Source organism: Spermophilus citellus (genome assembly GCF_964194105.1).
Source record: "Spermophilus citellus genome assembly, chromosome: 6".
In the NCBI taxonomy this organism is placed as follows: domain Eukaryota; kingdom Metazoa; phylum Chordata; class Mammalia; order Rodentia; family Sciuridae; genus Spermophilus; species Spermophilus citellus.
The window spans coordinates 83,096,824-83,115,871 of NC_138187.1; the positions used below are offsets into that span (position 1 = coordinate 83,096,824).

The 19,048-nt window shown below is 35.2% G+C and overlaps 1 protein-coding gene across 6 annotated transcripts in view; it reads left to right on the forward strand.

Moving 5' to 3' along the window:
• Window positions 1-19,048, forward strand: part of ACBD5 (acyl-CoA binding domain containing 5) — a gene marked incomplete at its 3' end in the record, with an annotated part of 46,536 nt that overhangs the window by 15,859 nt on the left and 11,629 nt on the right. For all 6 annotated transcript variants that reach the window (XM_081300154.1, XM_081300152.1, XM_081300150.1 and 3 more), the window contains exons 6-9: window positions 2,318-2,449; window positions 4,436-4,636; window positions 5,875-5,981; window positions 10,949-11,216. In XM_081300154.1, the coding sequence (XP_081156280.1) occupies window positions 2,318-2,449; window positions 4,436-4,636; window positions 5,875-5,981; window positions 10,949-11,216 (708 nt within the window). The remainder of the gene's footprint in view (window positions 1-2,317; window positions 2,450-4,435; window positions 4,637-5,874; window positions 5,982-10,948; window positions 11,217-19,048) is intronic.

Here is a 19,048-nt window from a genome sequence, read left to right on the forward strand (position 1 = left end):
CATAGGAAGTATTATATAACATACTATGTCATGTATATTTGCAAAATTAAAAAATTTCTGAATCCAAGAGTTGTCAGTAAGGAATTGTGAATACACTGTAATTTATTTAACTTGGACCATTCTGATGGCTAGTTAGATGATTTTCTCTTTTTGATCTTCAGAAGCTTTTGAGAGTAACTAACTAGGTACATGATATTTTACATATTGAAAGTATGTTTGTAAGAAATAATATTAGAAGTGAAATAAGAAGTGTTTGTAATCTTGTAAGAATTTCCAAATTTCAGGCCAATTGTAATCTTGACTCCTTTTTTTTTTTTTTCCAAACAAAGCATCCTCTTAAAAGTAGACATTTAAACCCAGTGGAACAGATGTATCAGTTTCACATAGTCTTTTTCAGAATATACATATGTAATAAGTTTCAAAATGTGAAAGTATAAGTTCTCCATTTGTTTGTCTTGTACCTTATTTTAGGAGTTTACTAATATTAAATATGATCCTAATTTTTCCAAAGTCTTTTATCAGATTGAGGAAATGCCCTTGTATTCTTAGTTTCTCTAGCACTTTTACCATGAAGAGAATAGGATTTGTTCAGTTTTTTTCTTCATGTATTGTGATAATCATGTGACTTTTGTCCTTTAATCTATTAATATGGTATATTGCATTAATTGGTTTTTGGATGTTGAGTTGGCCTCAAGAGTAATTTCCTTTACTTTTTCTAGTTCATCACAGAACTGTAATGAGACCGCTATTACTGCTGTGAAGTAGTTCTGTTACAACTATCCATTTAATGGGGGTTTAGGTGATTCGTATTTACATTTTATTGAAGATATTCATGGGTGGGTAGTTTCTTGGCTATTTAAATTTGTTGTTCTTCCTTTTTCTGGTTGTCAGAGAGATTCAGAAACTATGCTGTTTCCATGCCTAGCATGTACAAGGTCTTAGGTTTGACTCCCAGCACTGGAAAAAAAAAAAAAAGTACATAATACAATACTTTAGGCTTGGGATGCAGCTTAGTGGTAGAATACTGTTTACTTAGCCTGTGCAAGGTCCTAGGTTTGGTCCCCGGCACCATAAAAAGAAACAAACAAAAAATATATGCTGCTGCTGCCATGATTTTGTAATAATAGAGTTAAATTTTTGTTCTGTTGTTTCTTTAATTAGGTAGGCTTAAATAAAAATATAGGCCTGATTGTTTAAGGTGTATGATGTTTTGGAATTTAATATATTATTTGGGATTCAGAGAAGCATCCAAAATGCATTCATTTCACAGAAAATAAAGCCCAAAAGTGTATGAAGGAAAATTACTTCTTTTGGCCTTCTAAGAAGACTTTAGTCTCTTTAAAAAAAGAGTTGATGAAAATGGTGTTCTGTGTTCCTCAAAATGTGGTCCGAAAACATTGGCAACACATGGGAACTTTATAGAAATGCAGAATTTTAGAGTACCACAGACCTACTGATTCAGAATATGTATCTTAAGTAGATTTTAGTTGATTATGCATGTTATAGTTTGAGAAGAAGTTTTGACACATTTACACTGAGGGCTTAACTTTGTCCAAGACAACAATTTGCTGCTTTGAGATCACATTACATTAATTGATGCTTTAAGGAAATTCTTGGGTATTAATTAATTAATACATGTGTTAATTAATTAATACATAAGAATGTGAGTTGTGTACCTGAAATCCTCAAGATAATAAGGGGAAAAATTGTTTAAATCGAATTGAATTACAGGTTTTTTTTTTGTTTTTGTTTTTGTTTTTTTGTACTGGTGGTTGAACCCAGGTACACTCCACCACTAAGCTACATCAGCAGCCCTTTTTATTTTATTTCGAGACAGGGTCTCCCCAAGTTGCTGTGGCTGTCCTCAAATTTGCAATCTTCTTCAATCTCCAGAGTAACTGGGATTATAGTTGTTATATTATAACTGTGCCCAGCTTCCAACTAAAATATTGATGAGATTGTTGGTAGGGTCAAAAATAGCATACTTATGTTTTCAGGTGCTATAGTATATTCTCTTTATTTAATATGTTTGAAGAAGACTGTTTATCTCTAACTTTACTGTTTTGATTGATGTTAACTTAAAAGTAATTTATTATCTCCTTGCCCATAAAGGAATTAAGATAGTTTTATCATTTTTGTTTTAAACTTAATAATGGAAGGAATTTACCTATATAAGTTTGTATTTGGAGTCAAAAAGAATACTGTTAATTATCTATAAAATTCTACTATTCTAATTCAAAATTATTTTATTAGTTATAAAGTACAGAATTATCATATATTACCACATTAATGATTAAGTGGTCATTTCATGTTTTAGATCTTGGTAATGTTCTAACTTCTACTCCAAATGCTAAGACTGTTAATGGTAAAGCTGAAAGCAGTGATAGTGGAGCAGAGTCCGAGGAAGAAGAGGCCCAAGAAGTAAAAGGAGCACAACAAATGGATAATGGTAAGCTTTGGATAATGGGCCAATAATTTTGCACTAATAAGATGAAAAGATACAAAGACTTGAGCTGATATGGTACTGTACAAGGTTAGTGCATCTGGTGGGATGTGAGTTGTTGACCTTATATTCAGGTTTGTGGTGGACCAAAGGCCCTATTACGGAGTATTAAGTTAGTGTTTCCAACATGGACATGGTTATATTACCAAGGACCAGAAGCAAGTTAAACTCTCACTATCTTATCAAAAATAAAATAGAGGGGGCTGGGGATGTGGCTCAAGCGTTAGCGCGCTCGCCTGGCATGCGTGCGGCCCGGGTTCGATCCTCAGCACCACATACAAACGAAGATGTTGTGTCCGCCGAAAACTAAAAAAACAAATATTAAAAAATTATCTGTCTCTCTTCTCTCTCTCTCTTTCTAAAAATAAATAAAATAAAATAAAATAAAATAAGAGGGGCTGGGGTTGTGGCTCAGTGTAAAGCGCTTGCCTAGCACATGTGAGACACTGAGTTCAATTCCCAGCACTACATGAAAAAATTAAATAAACAAAATCAAGATATTATGTCCATCTACAACTAAAAATATTTTTAAAATAAATAAATAAAAATTCAGAGAAATAGGCTAGCTTTTAATTTTTATTTTTTTAATTAAAAAACAATTTTTTTTTTGGTGGTGCACAGGATTGAACCCAAGGCCTTGCACATGCTAGGGAAACACTCTACCACTAAACCACTGAGCTACACTCCCAGCCTCTAGTCATAAGTTTTTTTGGTTTTGATACTAGGTATTGACCCCAGGGGTATTACATCCCCAGTCCTTTTGTTATTTTTATTTTGAGACAGGGACTTGCTAAATTGCTGAGGCTGGCCTGGAACTTTGAATCCTCCTGCCTCAGCCTCTTGAGTTGCTAGGATTAGAGATGTGCACCATTGTGCTTGGCTCCAGGAATCCGTTTTTCTTTCTTTTCTTTTTTTTTTAATATTTATATATTTAGGGCTGGGGATGTGGCTCAAGCGGTAGTGCGCTCGCCTGGCATGCGCAAGGTGCTGGGTTCAATCCTCAGCACCACATAAAAATAAAGATGTTGTGTCCACTGAAAACTAAAAAATAAATATTAAAAAATTCTCTCTCTGGGGCTGGGGATGTGGCTCAAGCGGTAGCGCGCTCGCCTGGCATGCGTGCGGCCCGGGTTCGATTCTCAGCACCACACACAAACGAAGATGTTGTGTCCGCCAATAACTAAAAAATAAGTATTAAAATTCTCTCTCTCTCTCTCTCTCCCTCTCTCACTCTCTCTTTAAAAAAATATTTAAAAAAAAAATTCTCTCTCTCAAAAATTATACACACACACACACACACACACACACACACACACTCACATACACATATTTAGTTGTAGTTGGACACAATACCTTTATTTTACTTATTTATTTTTATGTGGTGCTGAGGATCAAACCCAGGGCCTTGCACGTGCTAGACAAGAGCTCTACACTGAGCCACAACCCCAGCCTCCATCCAGGCATCAGTTTTGATGAAGACAAGCACTAGAATTACAGGAGCTGCATTCAGGGAGCCTTGTCTGTGATTCATGGGAAGACTATTTTAGAAGGGGAATATAGCAAGACAGTAAAACAAACCACACAACTTTGTTTTGCTTTCAGTCTTTGAGGTTTTTTAAAAAATTATAATTGCTCCTGCTGGATCTTTTCTCTAGAGCAGTTTGTCTATGCCTGGTAGAGTATAAGGACTTTGAAAGATTATTTTTAGAAGATTTACAGGGAATTGAAAACTTTTGAGGCTAATACAATTTTTGAGTAAACCCTCAACATATAATAAGCTCCTTTTCAAGGAGTTCCCCATCTCTGTGATTCAAGTAGGAAACCCTTCAAAAGGATTATGATAGATTGGGGAAATGAGTAGCAGATATTAGAACATAATATCAGAAGTTGACCTACTGTGAACTTTTTATTCTCTCCATTTTCTCACGAAAGCTAAGCAGATGATGAAGAAATCAGATTATAAGAATTTAGAGATTATTGTTACGAATGGCTATGATAAAGACAGCTTTGTTCAGGAGATACAGAATGACATTCATGCCAACTCTTCTCCAAATGACCAAAGTGCTGATGACGTAAAACCTGTAGATGAAAACTTGGAGCAAACTGAAAAAGTTGCTGCCTGCATTCACCAAGGTATTGTTCCCAAATGCTTTTTTGTCTAACATTTATCCTATAATTAAAATTTTCTTTTAATAATTTTAATGTATTTAGAAATAGTTTCAAATTTTAGAATATTTCTTAATATCTTTTAGGGTTGATTAATGTTACAAGGTTTTATAGCTTTGAAAGACAGAGAAGTAGAGCCAGAAATTTTATATTTGTATTGAAACTTTTTTTTATGCTAACCATATGATATTTCAGAATATATTTTAAACTAAAACTTCCAAATTTTTATTTTTTTTCCCGATTATTTCTCTTAACCTCTGATTATATGGTGCCTTTGTTCTGAAGTCAATAAGTTTAATTTATAGTTTTTTCATGTTCTAGGTGCATACGGTGAATTATTAACAGTGGTGCAGTTTAGTCCAGAAACCAAGAAATATCATTTCTTAGCGTAACAACCAAACTTGCATAGTTGCATCTCTAATTTAGGCCTTATAGGCTGACTTCATAGATTTTCTTTTCTTTTCTTTTTGGTACTAGGGCTTGAACTCAGGAGTATTTTACCATGAATAATATCCCCAGTCCTTTTTAAATTTTTTTTTTTTTTTTTTTTTTTTTCATTTTGAGATTAGGGTCTGCTCAGTTGCTTAGGATCTCACTAAGTTTCTGAGGCTGGCCTCAAACTTGTGATCCTCCTGCCTCAGCCTCCCAGTTCACTGGAATTATAGGCATGTGCCACTGAGCTTGGTGGTTATTAGGTTTTCTAAGGTTTCAATAGGACAGTGTTTTCATAGAATTCAGTGGTAAAATACTTTGTAATCTTTTCAAATAAGAACTATTAACTAACCCCAGTGCTGTGGCCCACACCTGTAATCCCATTTGCTCAGGAGGTTGAAGCAGGATTTCAAGTTTAAAGCCAGCCTCAGCAACTTAGTGAGGCCTTACGCAATTTAATGAGACCCTGTTTGAAAATATAAAATAAAATGAGGTGGGGGTGTGACTTAGTCATTGAGCTCCCCGCGGTTCAATCCCTGGAACTAAAAAACAACAACAATAACAACAACAACAACAACAACAATAACAACAAAAAACAAACAAACAAAAAAGGAACTATTAACTAAATTTAAATTTAAAAAAGGGTATGACTTGTTAAATCATGTGTGTCACTCAGTATGTACATAATATAGAGCTGGTGAAGTTTGAAAATGGAATGTGTTTTTCTTCTGTTAGAATATAATTATACTACTTTTGTATTTGTTCATATTTAGATATAAATGATGATCATGTTGAAGATGTTTCAGGAATTCAGCATTTGACAAGTGATTCAGACAGTGAAGTTTACTGTGATTCTATGGAGCAATTTGGACAAGAAGAGGTAAAAATGACATTTTCTGATTGGTAAGTTTTCAAAGTGGTATATCAGAATTCAATGCATAACTTCTGTCAATAGCAGATGTACATGCTGTTCATCACTTTGAAAACATACCTCTAGAATGTTTAAGCATTTACATTTTTACTTTTTGTAAACTTTTATGTATAAGATTGTAGAATATTCAAAGAAAATCCATTTTTTCTGTTTAAATATTTTATTATTATTTATAACATATGTATGTTTTATAAGTATTATGGCAGAGGTGGGATGGAGATCCAGAGGGTAAACTGTTTGTTTAATCATGTTTTAAACATTGATTAATAAAGAAAATTTAATAGTTTTCAATCAAATAAGCCTATTCTTTACATTAACTCTAATTCTGCTCTAAAATTTTTAGTGAAAATCATCTTTAAATTTTAGTTAAGATTCTGTATTAAAAGAGAAAATTTTGGGGAAAAAAAACCCCCACAAAGTCCATGTTTTGTTTTGTTCTTTTTGAAAACTATTTCTGATGATGTTGAGGATGCTTGCGACAACTGGAATTCCGTTTGGCAGTTTTACATCGGCTCCCCATTTCTCTTATACCCCTGTTGTGATATAGAAAACATTGAGCTTTTATCTGTAATATAACAATTTTTATGTCCCTCCCTTTTTTTCATTTCATTAGACAATTGAATCTACTATTAGTTTTCTCAAATTTTTAAACACACGAATGAAGAATTTACTAACTATGGTTAAACATAAATGAGTAGTACAGACTGGAAAAATAATCAGGAGCCCAAACTGAGAATAAGCTTAATTATGAAATTTGAAAGTAAGTGATAAGAACCTAGATTCCCTTTTATTTTCTCTTAAAATTTTTATTGTTTGGAGAATGTTGGTGAAAAGGGTCTGGATAGGGTGGAATCTCAGTAAATATCTGACTACTAAATTCTAGGTTTGCTCCGGTTTTCTCTATAAATCCATAGTAGACTGAGTTATTTCTTGGGGCTCTCTGATCTCTCTTGCTCTTACCTCACTGGCCTTTGTTAATACCACTCTTATGTCAGAATTTTACTCCCCATCCATCCTGGCCGCCTTTAATATACTTTTTTCTTCTAATATACGTTAAGTCTCTTCCCCTTTTCATGTCCAGCACTAGCAACTGTGCATTCATTTGGCCTGGAAAGTTCCTTCTTTCCATGTAGTAGATTAACTCCTGTATATTCTTTTCACCCTACATAGGTGTTCCTTCCTAAAGGAACCCTCTTAGATAGGTACAGCTCCATCTCATTACCACCCTTACCAAGTCTGTTTTAATTATAGATTGTTATCCACAAATGTCTTAGGTGGAATCTTTTAAAATAATATTTATGTAATCTTTATTATCAGTTTTGAAATCCTTAAAATCCAGGTCTTTTTGAGTTTTTTTTTAATACTTTTATTTACTTATTTAAAAAAATTTTTTTTAGTTGTAGATGGATACAATATCTTTTAAAAAAAATTTTTTTAGTTGTAGTTGGACACAGTATCTTTATTTATTTATTTTTATGTGGTGTTGAGGATCGAACCTGGGACCTCGCAGTGCTAGGTGAGTGCTTTACTGCTGAGCCACAATCCCAGACCGGTCACAATATCTTTATTTTTATTTTTTATTTATTTTTTTAATGTGGTGCTGGGGATTGAACACAAGGTCTCACGTGTGACAGGCAAGAGCTCTACCACTGACCAACAACCCCAGCTCCTTTTCAAGTTTTTTTTTTTTTTTTTTTTTTTTTTTGTGTGTGTGTGTGTATGTGTGTGGTGCTGGGAATTGAACACAGGGACTTGTGTGTTTGAAGCAAGCACTCTACCAACTGAGCTGTATCCCCAGCCCTTTTCAAGTTATTTTTGTGGACCATTAATATCATGTTTTTCTTTTTTTTTTGTTTGACTATTACAATTTAAACATTTTCTTTTTCTCTTCTCACTGTATTTCTGTTATAAAAGTATTTATTGAATTCTGTTAATAGCCTCTTCAAGGTGTCAGTTAAGTTTAACACCCAGACCACCACACAGAGTAAGCAATGTACATACCAAAAATCTTTGGTATATTTATTTTGTTGCGATATTTTTTTAAAAAAAATAGTCTGATATGATATTTAGAATTTGCTTAAAAATAATTCACTGGAAATAGAGGTCATAGGTGAAACAAGATTGGCCCTGAAGGGGTAATTGTTGAAATTTGGTGATTGACATTTTCCATAATAAAAAGGCTAAAATAATTTTGGAATATTTTTTCCTGATGTTTGCCTTTGAGAATTTTTCCTTTTTCTATTAGAATGTTGACTTTGATTGTGTTCTACATTATCACTTCACCAGGAGTTTCCTTTGCTCTACTTCCTTATGATTTGCAGTATTACTTATTCTTAAGATTCATTATTTGTTTTCTTCCCAAACTTCATCTCATCTTCAATCTCTTCCATTGAGGTATTTAGCCTGTCTGTTAAGGTAAATAAAATCTTGTTTTATTAGCCTGGCACTGTGGCACACACCTGTAATCCCAGGGGCTTTTTTTTTTTTTTTTTTTTTTTTGGTACTGGGGATTGAACTCAGGGGCACTTGACCAATGAGCCACATCACCAGCCCTATTTTTTTAATATTATTTTTTAGTTATAGGTGGACACAATATCTTTATTTTATATTTATATGGTGCTGAGGATCGAACCCAGTGCCTCACACATGCTTGGGCAAGTGCTCTACCTCTGAGCCACAACCCAGGCTCCCCAGCCCTATTTTGTATTTATTTAGAGACAGGGTCTCACTGAGTTGCTCAGTGCCTCGCCGTTGCTGAGGCTGGCTTTGAATTTGCGATTATCCTGACTCAGGCTCCCGAGCCACTGGGATTACAGGTGTGCACCACTGTGCCTGGCTGTTTCTCAAAATTTTAACAGGGAGCCTATTATAGCATAGATTCCTGGGCCATTATCAATCCCAGAGTCTCTGATTCAGTAAGTGAGATCCATGAATTTGCATGTCTAACAAGCTCAAATTGCTGCTGCTGCTGCTGGTAGTCTGCAGACCATACTCTTAGTAGCATCAAAAACATGAAAGATACTAGAGTTCTACCAGAATTGGTAGTATGGGTGGGGGACTGATATTCCTACTCCCTTGCTTTCATTGCATAATTTTGTTTCTCATTATACTTAGAAGAATAGGTTATTATTCCTTATACCTGACACTTCTTTAACTTACTATTAGCTTCTCTTATTTAATCCTTGCCACTTTTCTTCCTACCTCAGTGGATAACATGTTCTTCCCATTTAAGGCCAGTTTCTCTGATTTGCTTGTGTCTTATTTTTTTCCACATTGAAGACCTTTATTTTTTCTACTCTCTCTAGACTATCCCCAACAATTGTGTCTCTTCTGATTCTTTCTTCTCATGCTAAACACATGTTCATATCCCTTCTATCTTTGAAAGGAAATGCTTTCCTTTTTTTAATTTTAATTTTTAGTTGTAAATGGACACAATACCTTTGTTTATTTAGTTTTTTTTTTTTTTTCTTATGTGGTGCTGGGGATTGAACCCAGCGCCTCATGCATGTTAGGCAAGTGCTCTACCACAACCCCACAACCCCAGCCCAGAAAATGCTTTCTTAATCTCATAAAACCTCTAAGTATTATTGACCTCCTTTACTTTATGGCCAGACATTTTTGGGGTGAGTTCATTAATAGCTTCATTCACCTCAGTCAGGTTTCTGTCATACATGCCAACTTGTCTCTGTTCACTAATTTCCTGTCATTTGACTATCATTTAAAAACATTAACTATTCTCTCCTGGAAAATATTCCATTATACCATTCCTTTAAAAGGGTTTCTCTTTTACTTGTTAGGTTCCATGTAGTCTTCTTCTTTTGAGTTTTTCTTTTTCTGTTGATCTCTTAAATTTAGTGTTCCTCAGTCATGTAGTTCTAGTTACCACTTCCTCAGTTTCAACCATTTCTCACAGGCTGATTATTCTCAAGTGATAAATCCAATGTTTATCTGAATTCCAACTGCCCTGTTAGATATCTTGCCTGGGGACCTCAATTTTTTCTTATCTGTAATAGTACCATTTTCTCTTTCTGTTCTCCTGAAACTTCTTTATCCTCAGTGAGTCAACAAATCATCTAGTCTCTAGAGACTTTTCTTTCCCTTACTCCCCTTATTCAGTCTTTAAGTCTTGTTGATTCTATAGTGTTAAATGTTCTCAAGTCTGGGCTGGGGTTGTAACTCAGTGGTAGAGCACTTGCCTAGCACATGTGAGGCACTGGGTTCGATCATCAGTACCATATAAAAATAAATAATAAAATAAAGATATTGCGTCCATCTCCAACTAAAAAAATATTTTAAAATTTTTTTTTAAGTTCTCAAATCATCCTGTATTCCAACTAATTTATTAGTTCATGATGTTATTATTATGACACCTTTGACTTGGCATATATCATTTGTTCTTCAAGTCATAATTGATCTAATTTCTTTCAAGAAGTCTGTTCTTGAAACAAACTAGTGTGGGTTTGTTACTCGTTCTCTGAGTTCCTATAGCATTCTTTGCATGTCTTTTCATAAAACTTATTAAACAGTGTTGTTATAACCTTCTCTGATTCCCAAAGATTGTGAGCTTCGTACAGGCAGGGATCCTACCTATTTCTTCAGAGTATCCCTAAAGTTAATAATTATGGTGAGAATAGAAATTTACATGTTTCTTGGATGAGTGATTGATTCATAAGAACAGTACACTGTGAAAATGTCATGGACAAAATCATTCCTATCTTTTTTTTTTTTTTTAAATGGCATGTAGGAAGTTGGTGATGAATTGAAGAAATGTTTTAGATTAGGAATATTTCCAATAAATATGGAAACAACATGAAACAACATGAAACAACATTTTAGACGGTATTTCTAGTGCCATGAAAACTTTATGGTATATAACAATTTATAGTTTTTAATGAAGTGTCATTTTAAATTTGTAGTCTTTAGACAGTTTTACATCAAACAATGGACCATTTCAGTATTACTTGGGTAGTGATTGCAATCAGCCCTTGGAAAATTCTGGTTTTCCTGAAGATGTCCAAGTATCTCCTGGAAGTGGCAACACTGGGAATATGCAGGTGGTAACAGTTGAAGGAAAAGGTGAAGTAAAGCATGGAGGAGAAGATGGCAGAAGTAACAGTGGAGCACCACACCGTGAGAAGCGAGGCGGAGAAAATGAGGAATTCTCTAATGTCAGAAGAGGGAGAGGTGTGTATTCTCTTTTCTTCTTCCTCACTATAAACTAATTGGTAAAATGGGAAAGTTCTAAACAAAAGAAGCATTAGTACATTCAGTATGCAAAGGTTATCGTAAAGCTGAAAGTTAATAACATCTTCAGTTTTTCTTTGTCTAGTTTTCCCCTTTGACTCTGGGCATAATGTGTCATCTCTGAAAGCATCAGAGAAAACATTTCTGTTTCTAAAATTTTAATGCAATTTTTTTGTAACCAAATTTATGTTCTATTTCCCCCTGAACAATCACTTTTCCAGCTGTGCTGATGCTTCTTCCCCAGGTAGAAATCTGAGTTCTTTATCTTTTCCACATTTCTCCACTTAGGACAAAAGAGATCATTTAAAGCTGACAAGTTAAATAACAGGTATGAAAGAACATTTAACAACGTAAAGATAAATCTTTAGAATAGTGATGTCATCAGGTAACAGAATAGAGTTGAATGGAGAAGAAAAATAAATATGCTCATTATATTGTTTCTGGTAAGGGCTGGGGTTATGGCTGAGTGGTAGAGCACTCACCTAGCACGTGTGAGGCCCTGGGTTTGATTCTCAGCACCACATAAAGATAAATACTTTCCATCGACCCCTAAAAAATATTTTTAAAAAATTGTTCTGGTAAGAAATAAATAGATGTTGTGAAAAAAGAATTAAAGATATTATAGAAACTTATGGTTTAGGACTAGGATTGTAGGTCAATGGTAAACATGTATTTTGTATGCATGAGGTCTTGTGTTTAATCCTTGCCAAAAAAAAAAAAAAAAGGAAAAGAAAATAAATAATAGTTTTAAAATAACCACTTGAACAAAATACAAATGCTCATCAATTTACAGTGGAGCTACGTCCCACTAAGCCCATTGTGAAAACATAACTTGAATATGCATTTAATACTTTTAACTTATTGAGCAGTGTAGCTTTGCCCAGCCTACAGTGTACTCAGAACACTTACATTAGCCTATATATAGGCAAAATCATCTAATGTAAAGCCTACTTTATAAAAAAGCATTGATTATCTCATGTACTTCATTGGATCCGATACCGAAAGTGAAAAACAAGTGACTGTATGGGTACATTTTTACACCATCGTAATGTTGAAAAATCATAAGTAAAATCTATGCATTCAGTAGAAACCTTCAAATTTAGAATTTTGATCTTTTCCTACGCTAGCACTATGTGGTAAGGTACTTTTTAAAGATGCTGAGCAATAGTTGCAAGCCTTAACCCCCAGTCATCCATGCAGTGGATAAATAATGGATCCTCTGTGCTGTGCTGCTAAGCTATGATGTTTGGTAGATTAGACATATTAAATGCATTTTCAACTTACAAGACTTTCAAATTATAAAACTTATAACTTACAAGACTTTCAACTTACAATGGGTTTATTGAGATATAACCCTAATATAAGTGAAGGAGTACTTATACAAACCTTCCTAATTTATCAGAAAAAAAAATGGCACACATTTTTTTAAAAAGTAACAAAAGAAAATTACATAGTAAAATAATTTTTATACCCCCCAAACAATGTGTGATAAAAAAGATCTTAGAGCAAATTTATTTGAAATAGCAATAAAAGTAAACAGGCTAAAAGTTAGGGATATAGCTCAGTGCTAGTGTGCTTGCCCTAGTATGCTTGTGAGGCCCTGAGTTTAATCCTCAGCTCTGCAAAATGTAAACAGGCTGTACTCACTTGTTTAAAGTAGGTATTCCTTGATTGGCAAAGCAAAACATAACTTTAATGTTATAGTCTACAAGAGGTAGACTATTCTTTTTTATTTTTAGTTGGACACAATATCTTTATTTTGATGTGGTGCTGTGGATCAAACCTAGTGCCTTACACGTGTAAGGTGAGTGCTCTACCACTGACCTACAGCCCCAGCCCAAGAGGTAGACTATTCTAAAAAGTAGAAAATAAAAGGATATTGCAATGGTATCTCATGTATGCAAATTTAAAGGCAAGGTTTTAAATTTTGATATCTGGGAAGATTATTGTCAGGCCAAAAAGCATCAAGACAAAGAAGGCCAAAATGGGTGTGGTAGTACATGGCTGCAGTCCTAGCCATACAGGAGGTTGAGGCAGGAGAATCATTTGAGTCCAGAAGTTTGAGGCCAGCCTGGATAACAGAAAGACCCGGTTTCAAAAACTTGCACAAAAACAAAGACATCCTTTTATGATGTTTAAGTGTGATATAAAGAGGTAGAATTATGTACTTATTTATTTATTTATTTGTAGTGGGGGTTAAACCCATTGTGGCTTTATCACTGAGCTATATGCCCAGCCCTTTTTCTTTTTTATTTTGAGGCAGGTCTCACTAAGTTGTTTAGGGCCTCACTAGTTTGTTGAGGCCAGCCTGGAGCTTGGCATTTTCCTTCCTCGGCCTCCTGAGTGGCTGGGATAACAGGCATGTACCACTGCGTCCGGCCAATTACGCAACTCTTTACATAAAAAAAAAAAAATTATGCAATTGAAAAGTAAAATCCTGAGGTTGGACAGATTTATAGGTTTTTATGTTGGACCAAATGTAGAAAGTGCAGGACTATCAATGATGGTCTTTCTTTCTTTTTGTTTTGATAGGAAACCACATTTTCATTTTTCATTGATGACAAAGACCTCTTTTTATTTACTTATTTACTTTTATTTGAGATGGGGGTCTCATATACCTTCCCTTGAACTCCTAGGCTCAAGTGATCTTCCTGTCTCAATCTCCCCGATAACTGGAACTATAGATGCAAGCCACTGTGCTTGAACCAAGGCTTTTCATTTTTTATGACTGTTTTTCTTTTTTCACTATTTAAATCTTTTCTCTGAACAATATTTTCTCTTTTAATGTGTGTGTGGGGGGGTACTGGGGTTTGAAGCTGGGGGTGCTCTACCACTGAGCTATATCCTCAGCCCCACTTTTTAATTTATTATTATTATTATTATTATTAGGTACTAGGGATTGAAGCCAGGAGTGCTTAATCACTCAGCTACATCTACAGCCCTTTTAATTTTTTTTTTTGAGAGAGAGAGAGAGAGATAATTTTTTTTTTAATATTTATTTTTTAGTTCTCGGCGGACACAACATCTTTGTTTGTATGTGGTGCTGAGGATCTAACCCGGGCCGCACACATGCCAGGCGAGTGTGCTACCGCTTGAGCCACATCCCCAGCCCCTAAATTTTTTTTTTTTTTTTTTTAAGAGAGAGAGAGGGGAGAGAGAGAGAAAATTTTTTAATATTTGTTTTTCAGTTTTTCGGTGGACACAACATCTTTATTTTATTTTTATGTGGTGCTGAGGATCGAACCCAGCACCCCGTGCATGGCAGGCAAGCAGGTTACCGCTTGAGCCACATCCCCAGCCCAAAATTTTATTTATTTGTTTATTTGCTTGTTTGTTTTTGGTACCCGGGATTGAACCCAGGGGGTACTCAACCACCGAGCCACACCCCCAGCCCTTTTTCTTTCTTTTTTTTTTTTTTTTTCAAATTAACACTTTTAAAAAACTATTATTATTATTATTTTGTTTTTAGTTGTAGATGGACATATTGCCCTTATTTTGTTTATTTATTTTTATGGGTTGCTGAGGATAGAACCTAGTGCCTCACACGTGCTAGGCAAGTGCTCTATCACTGAGCCACAACCCCAGCCCACTCTATTTTTTTTTTATTGGTTGTTCACAACATTACAAAGCTCTTGACATATCATATTTCATACATTAGAATCAAGTGGGTTATGAACTCCCATTTTTACCCCAAATACAGATTGCAGAATCACATCGGTTACACATCCACATTTTTACATACTGCCATGTTGTATTCTGCTACCTTTCCTATCCTCTACTATCCCCCCTCCCCTCCCCTCCCATCTTCTCTCTCTACCCCAACTACTGTAATTCATTTCCCTCCATGTTTATTATCCCGTTCCCCTCACAACCTCTTATATGTAATTTTGTATAACAATGAGGGTCTCCCTCCATTTCCATGAAATTTCCCTTTTTTCTCCCTTTCTCTCCCACCTCATGTCTCTGTTTAATGTTAATCTTTTCTTTCTGCTCTTCCTCCCTGCTCTGTTCTTAGTTGCTCTCATTATATCAAAGAAGACATTTGGTATTTGTTTTTTAGGGATTGGCTAGCTTCACTAAGCATAATCTGCTCTAGTGCCATCCATTTCCCTGCAAATTCCATGATTTTGTCATTTTTTAGTGCTGCGTAATACTCCATGGTGTATAAATGCCACATTTTTTTTTTTATCCATTCATCTATTGAAGGGCATCTAGGTTGATTCCACAGTCTAGCAATTGTGAATTGTGCTGCTATGAACATCGATGTGGCAGTATCCCTGTAGTGCGCTCTTTTAAGGTCTTCAGGGAATAGTCAGAGAAGGGCAATAGCTGGGTCAAATGGTGGTTCCATTCCCAGCTTTCCCAGGAATCTCCATACTGCTTTCCAAATTGGCCGCACCCGTTTGCAGTCCCACCAGCAATGTACAATAGTACCCTTTTCCCCACATCCTCGCCAGCACTTGTTGTTGTTTGACTTCATAATGGCTGCCAATCTTACTGGAGTGAGATGGTATCTTAGGGTGGTTTTGATTTGCATTTCCTTGACTGCTAGAGATGGTGAGCATTTTTTCATGTACTTGTTGATTGATTGTATGTCCTCCTCTGTGAAGTGTTTGTTCATGTCCTTGGCCCATTTGTTGATTGGGTTATTTGTTTTCTTATTGTCTAATTTTTTGAGTTCTTTGTATACTCTGGATATTAGGATAGCCCACTCTATTTTTAAAAAATAGAGACAGGGTCTCACTGAGTTTCTTAGGGCCTCCTTAAGTTGCTGAGCCTGGCTTTGAACTTGCGATCCTTCTGCTTCAGCCTCCCAAATCACTGGGATTAATAGGCATGTGCCATTGTGCCTGGCCTCTTAGCCCCTTTTCAAATTTTATTTTGAGATAGGATCTCACTAAATTTCCCATGCTGGCTTTGAATTTATAATCCTCTTGCCTCAGCTCCTGAGTAACTGGGATTACAGGCTTGTGTCACTGTGCCTTGTTTTCCTTTTTTCTTTTTTTAAATATTTTTTTAGTTGTAAATGGACAGATTATTTATTTATTATTTATTTTTATGTGCTGCTGAGGATCGAATCCAGGGCCTCACACCTGCGAGGCAAGTGTTCTACCACTGAGCTATAGTCCCAGCCCCTTTTTTCCTTTTAATGTGTTTGTAAGGCCTATTATTCCTGTTCAAGAATCACTTTTTTGTGATCTTTGTATAAAGTCTAAACTTAGCTTGTGAATTAAACTTATAAAAGTTAATTCCAACCTGTTCTTTTTGATCCTTGCCTTTATTACCTTCTTCCTTTTAAAAATTTTTTTTTTTTTTTGAGAGAGAGAGAGAGAATTTTTTAAATATTTATTTTTTAGTTCTCGGCAGACACAACATCTTTGTTTATATGTGGTGCTGAGGATTGAACCCGGGCCACACGCATGCCAGGCGAGCGCGCTACCGCTTGAACCACATCCCCAGCCCCCCTTTTTAAATTTTTGAATCACTTCTTTTAAGCATCTATTTTGAATAAGCAAAGGAAATGTTTCCACTCTGATGTCTATACCTTGTTCCTTCAGTCACTGCGTCTTTCTATATGCCTTTCTTATCATGGGATTTTGCCTCTTCTTTTTAAATATTTGACTACCCCTTTATTCATATTTCAATTTAAGAAATGGTACTTTCAATAAGTACCTAATAATTTATATTTAACTTTATTTATTTATTTATTTATTTGCAGTACTGGGTATTGAACCAAGGCCTCATACATGCTAGGCAAGTGCTCAACCATTGAGCTATATTACTAGCCGTACATTTTTTTTTTTAAAGAGAGAGAGAGAATTTTAATATTTATTTATTTTAGTTTTCGGCGGACAACATCTTTGTATGTGGTGCTGAGAATCGAACCCGGGCCGCATGCATGCCAGGCGAGCATGCTACCGCTTGAGCCACATCCCCAGCCCCACTAGCCGTACATTAATTTTAATTTAATAGTGTGCACAGTGGCACACTATTCTCAGTGGCTTGGGAGGCTAAGGCAGGAGGATTGCAAATTCAAAGCCAGGCTCAACAACTTAGTAAGGACTTGAACAACTTAGTGAGATCCTATCTCAAAAAATTAAAAAAGGCCTCGGGTTATAGCTCAATAGTACTGTGCCCCTGGGTTCAAGCCCCAGTATCAAAAAAAAAAAAAAAAAAGTAGTTTACTACCCTTGTATCACCTTGTATCATTTTACTCATTCCCTTTCTCATTGTTCATTATTTGTTGAAAGTGGGCTCTTGGGATTATTAGGCAAGTGTCTGCATATTCATAACACTCTGCCTAAATGAATGAAAAGAATATGAAAATATCTAAATATATGACACAGCCCTGAAAGTAGTTAAGGAACTTGGTCTTATACCATAAACTTTGCAAAGTATCAGCAGAGCAGCAAACAATTAAGAAGAAAATGAAGGATCTGATTTGGAATGTATGGGAAATTCTACCCCATCCTCTGAAAAAAGTAGTTCAATGAGGAGGAAGGCAAGTTGATGAAATTTGGGAAAAATCTCTTCAATATATTGGGTTGTAAACTGTAAACGATAGTGGTTTGAATAAAAGAATTTATAGTGCCCTCTTAAAACCTCTTTGGATAAATAAATAGAATAACTAAGACTCCCCCCAACACCTGTGGTTTAGAAGAAGGTTGGAGAACGGAGAATAATCTGATAGAACTAATCATCTGTTATACAGAAGGCATAAGAGAGAAAATGAAAGGGGGTTTGGATAACCTAGCACCTGGTTCACTGAACTTCATATATCTAGCCAGTTACTTCCACAGTGGACAAGCATAACATAGCCAGAGTTTGAAGAAACTGGGATTTGCTTTCACATTTGATTTTCCCCTTCAGGAGGACTTTGGAAAAGCAAGGGGGAATAATTGCTCAGGGATAATTGTTTCTGACTGCCAAAGGCCCTTAAGGCTTCTGGTATGAGGAAAGATCTGAAATGCATACTCCATTTCTGCAAGGGTAGGGTAACATGGTTGTACTGTTAAACAGAGCAGCATAAAACTCAAGAACCTGTTATCTTTTTATTCAGGAATTATTATTCTTGGAATCTGTCAAAGTAATCAGTGGAAATTTGGATAAGAATTTATATTCAATGACATTTCTTGCAGTGTTATTTGTATTAGCAAAAATTTGAAATCATCCTAACTATCCAAAAGTGGAGAATGAGTGAATTACTTGTAATTCACTCATTCTCCACTTTTGGATAGTTAGGAAATTCATGCACTAATTTAAATGTCTTTGGAATAACATTTAATGATATACACATATGTTCATCGTATGCTTTAAAAAGACAAGTATAAGGGGTAGTGCCAATTTTGTAAATATCTGCATAGAAAAAAGAATGGAGGGGCTGGGGTTGTAGCTCAGTAGTAGAGTGCTTGCTTAGTACATATGAGGCACTGGGTTTGATCCTGAGCACCACATAAAAATAAAATTTTATATATATATATATATATATATATATATATATATATATATGAAGAAAAGACATCCTTTTTTAAAAAAAATTTTATTCTACTTAGTTGTATATGACAGTAGAATGCATTTCAATTCATCGTGCACAAGTGGAGTGCAGCATTTCAATTCTCTGGTTGTAAATGGTGTAGAGACACACCATTCCTGCAATCATTCATGTACCTAGGGTAATGATGTCCATCTCATTCCACCATCTTTCCTATCCTCATAATCCCTCTCCACCTTCTCCTTTGCCCAATCCAAAGTTCAAGAAAGGACAAATCTTA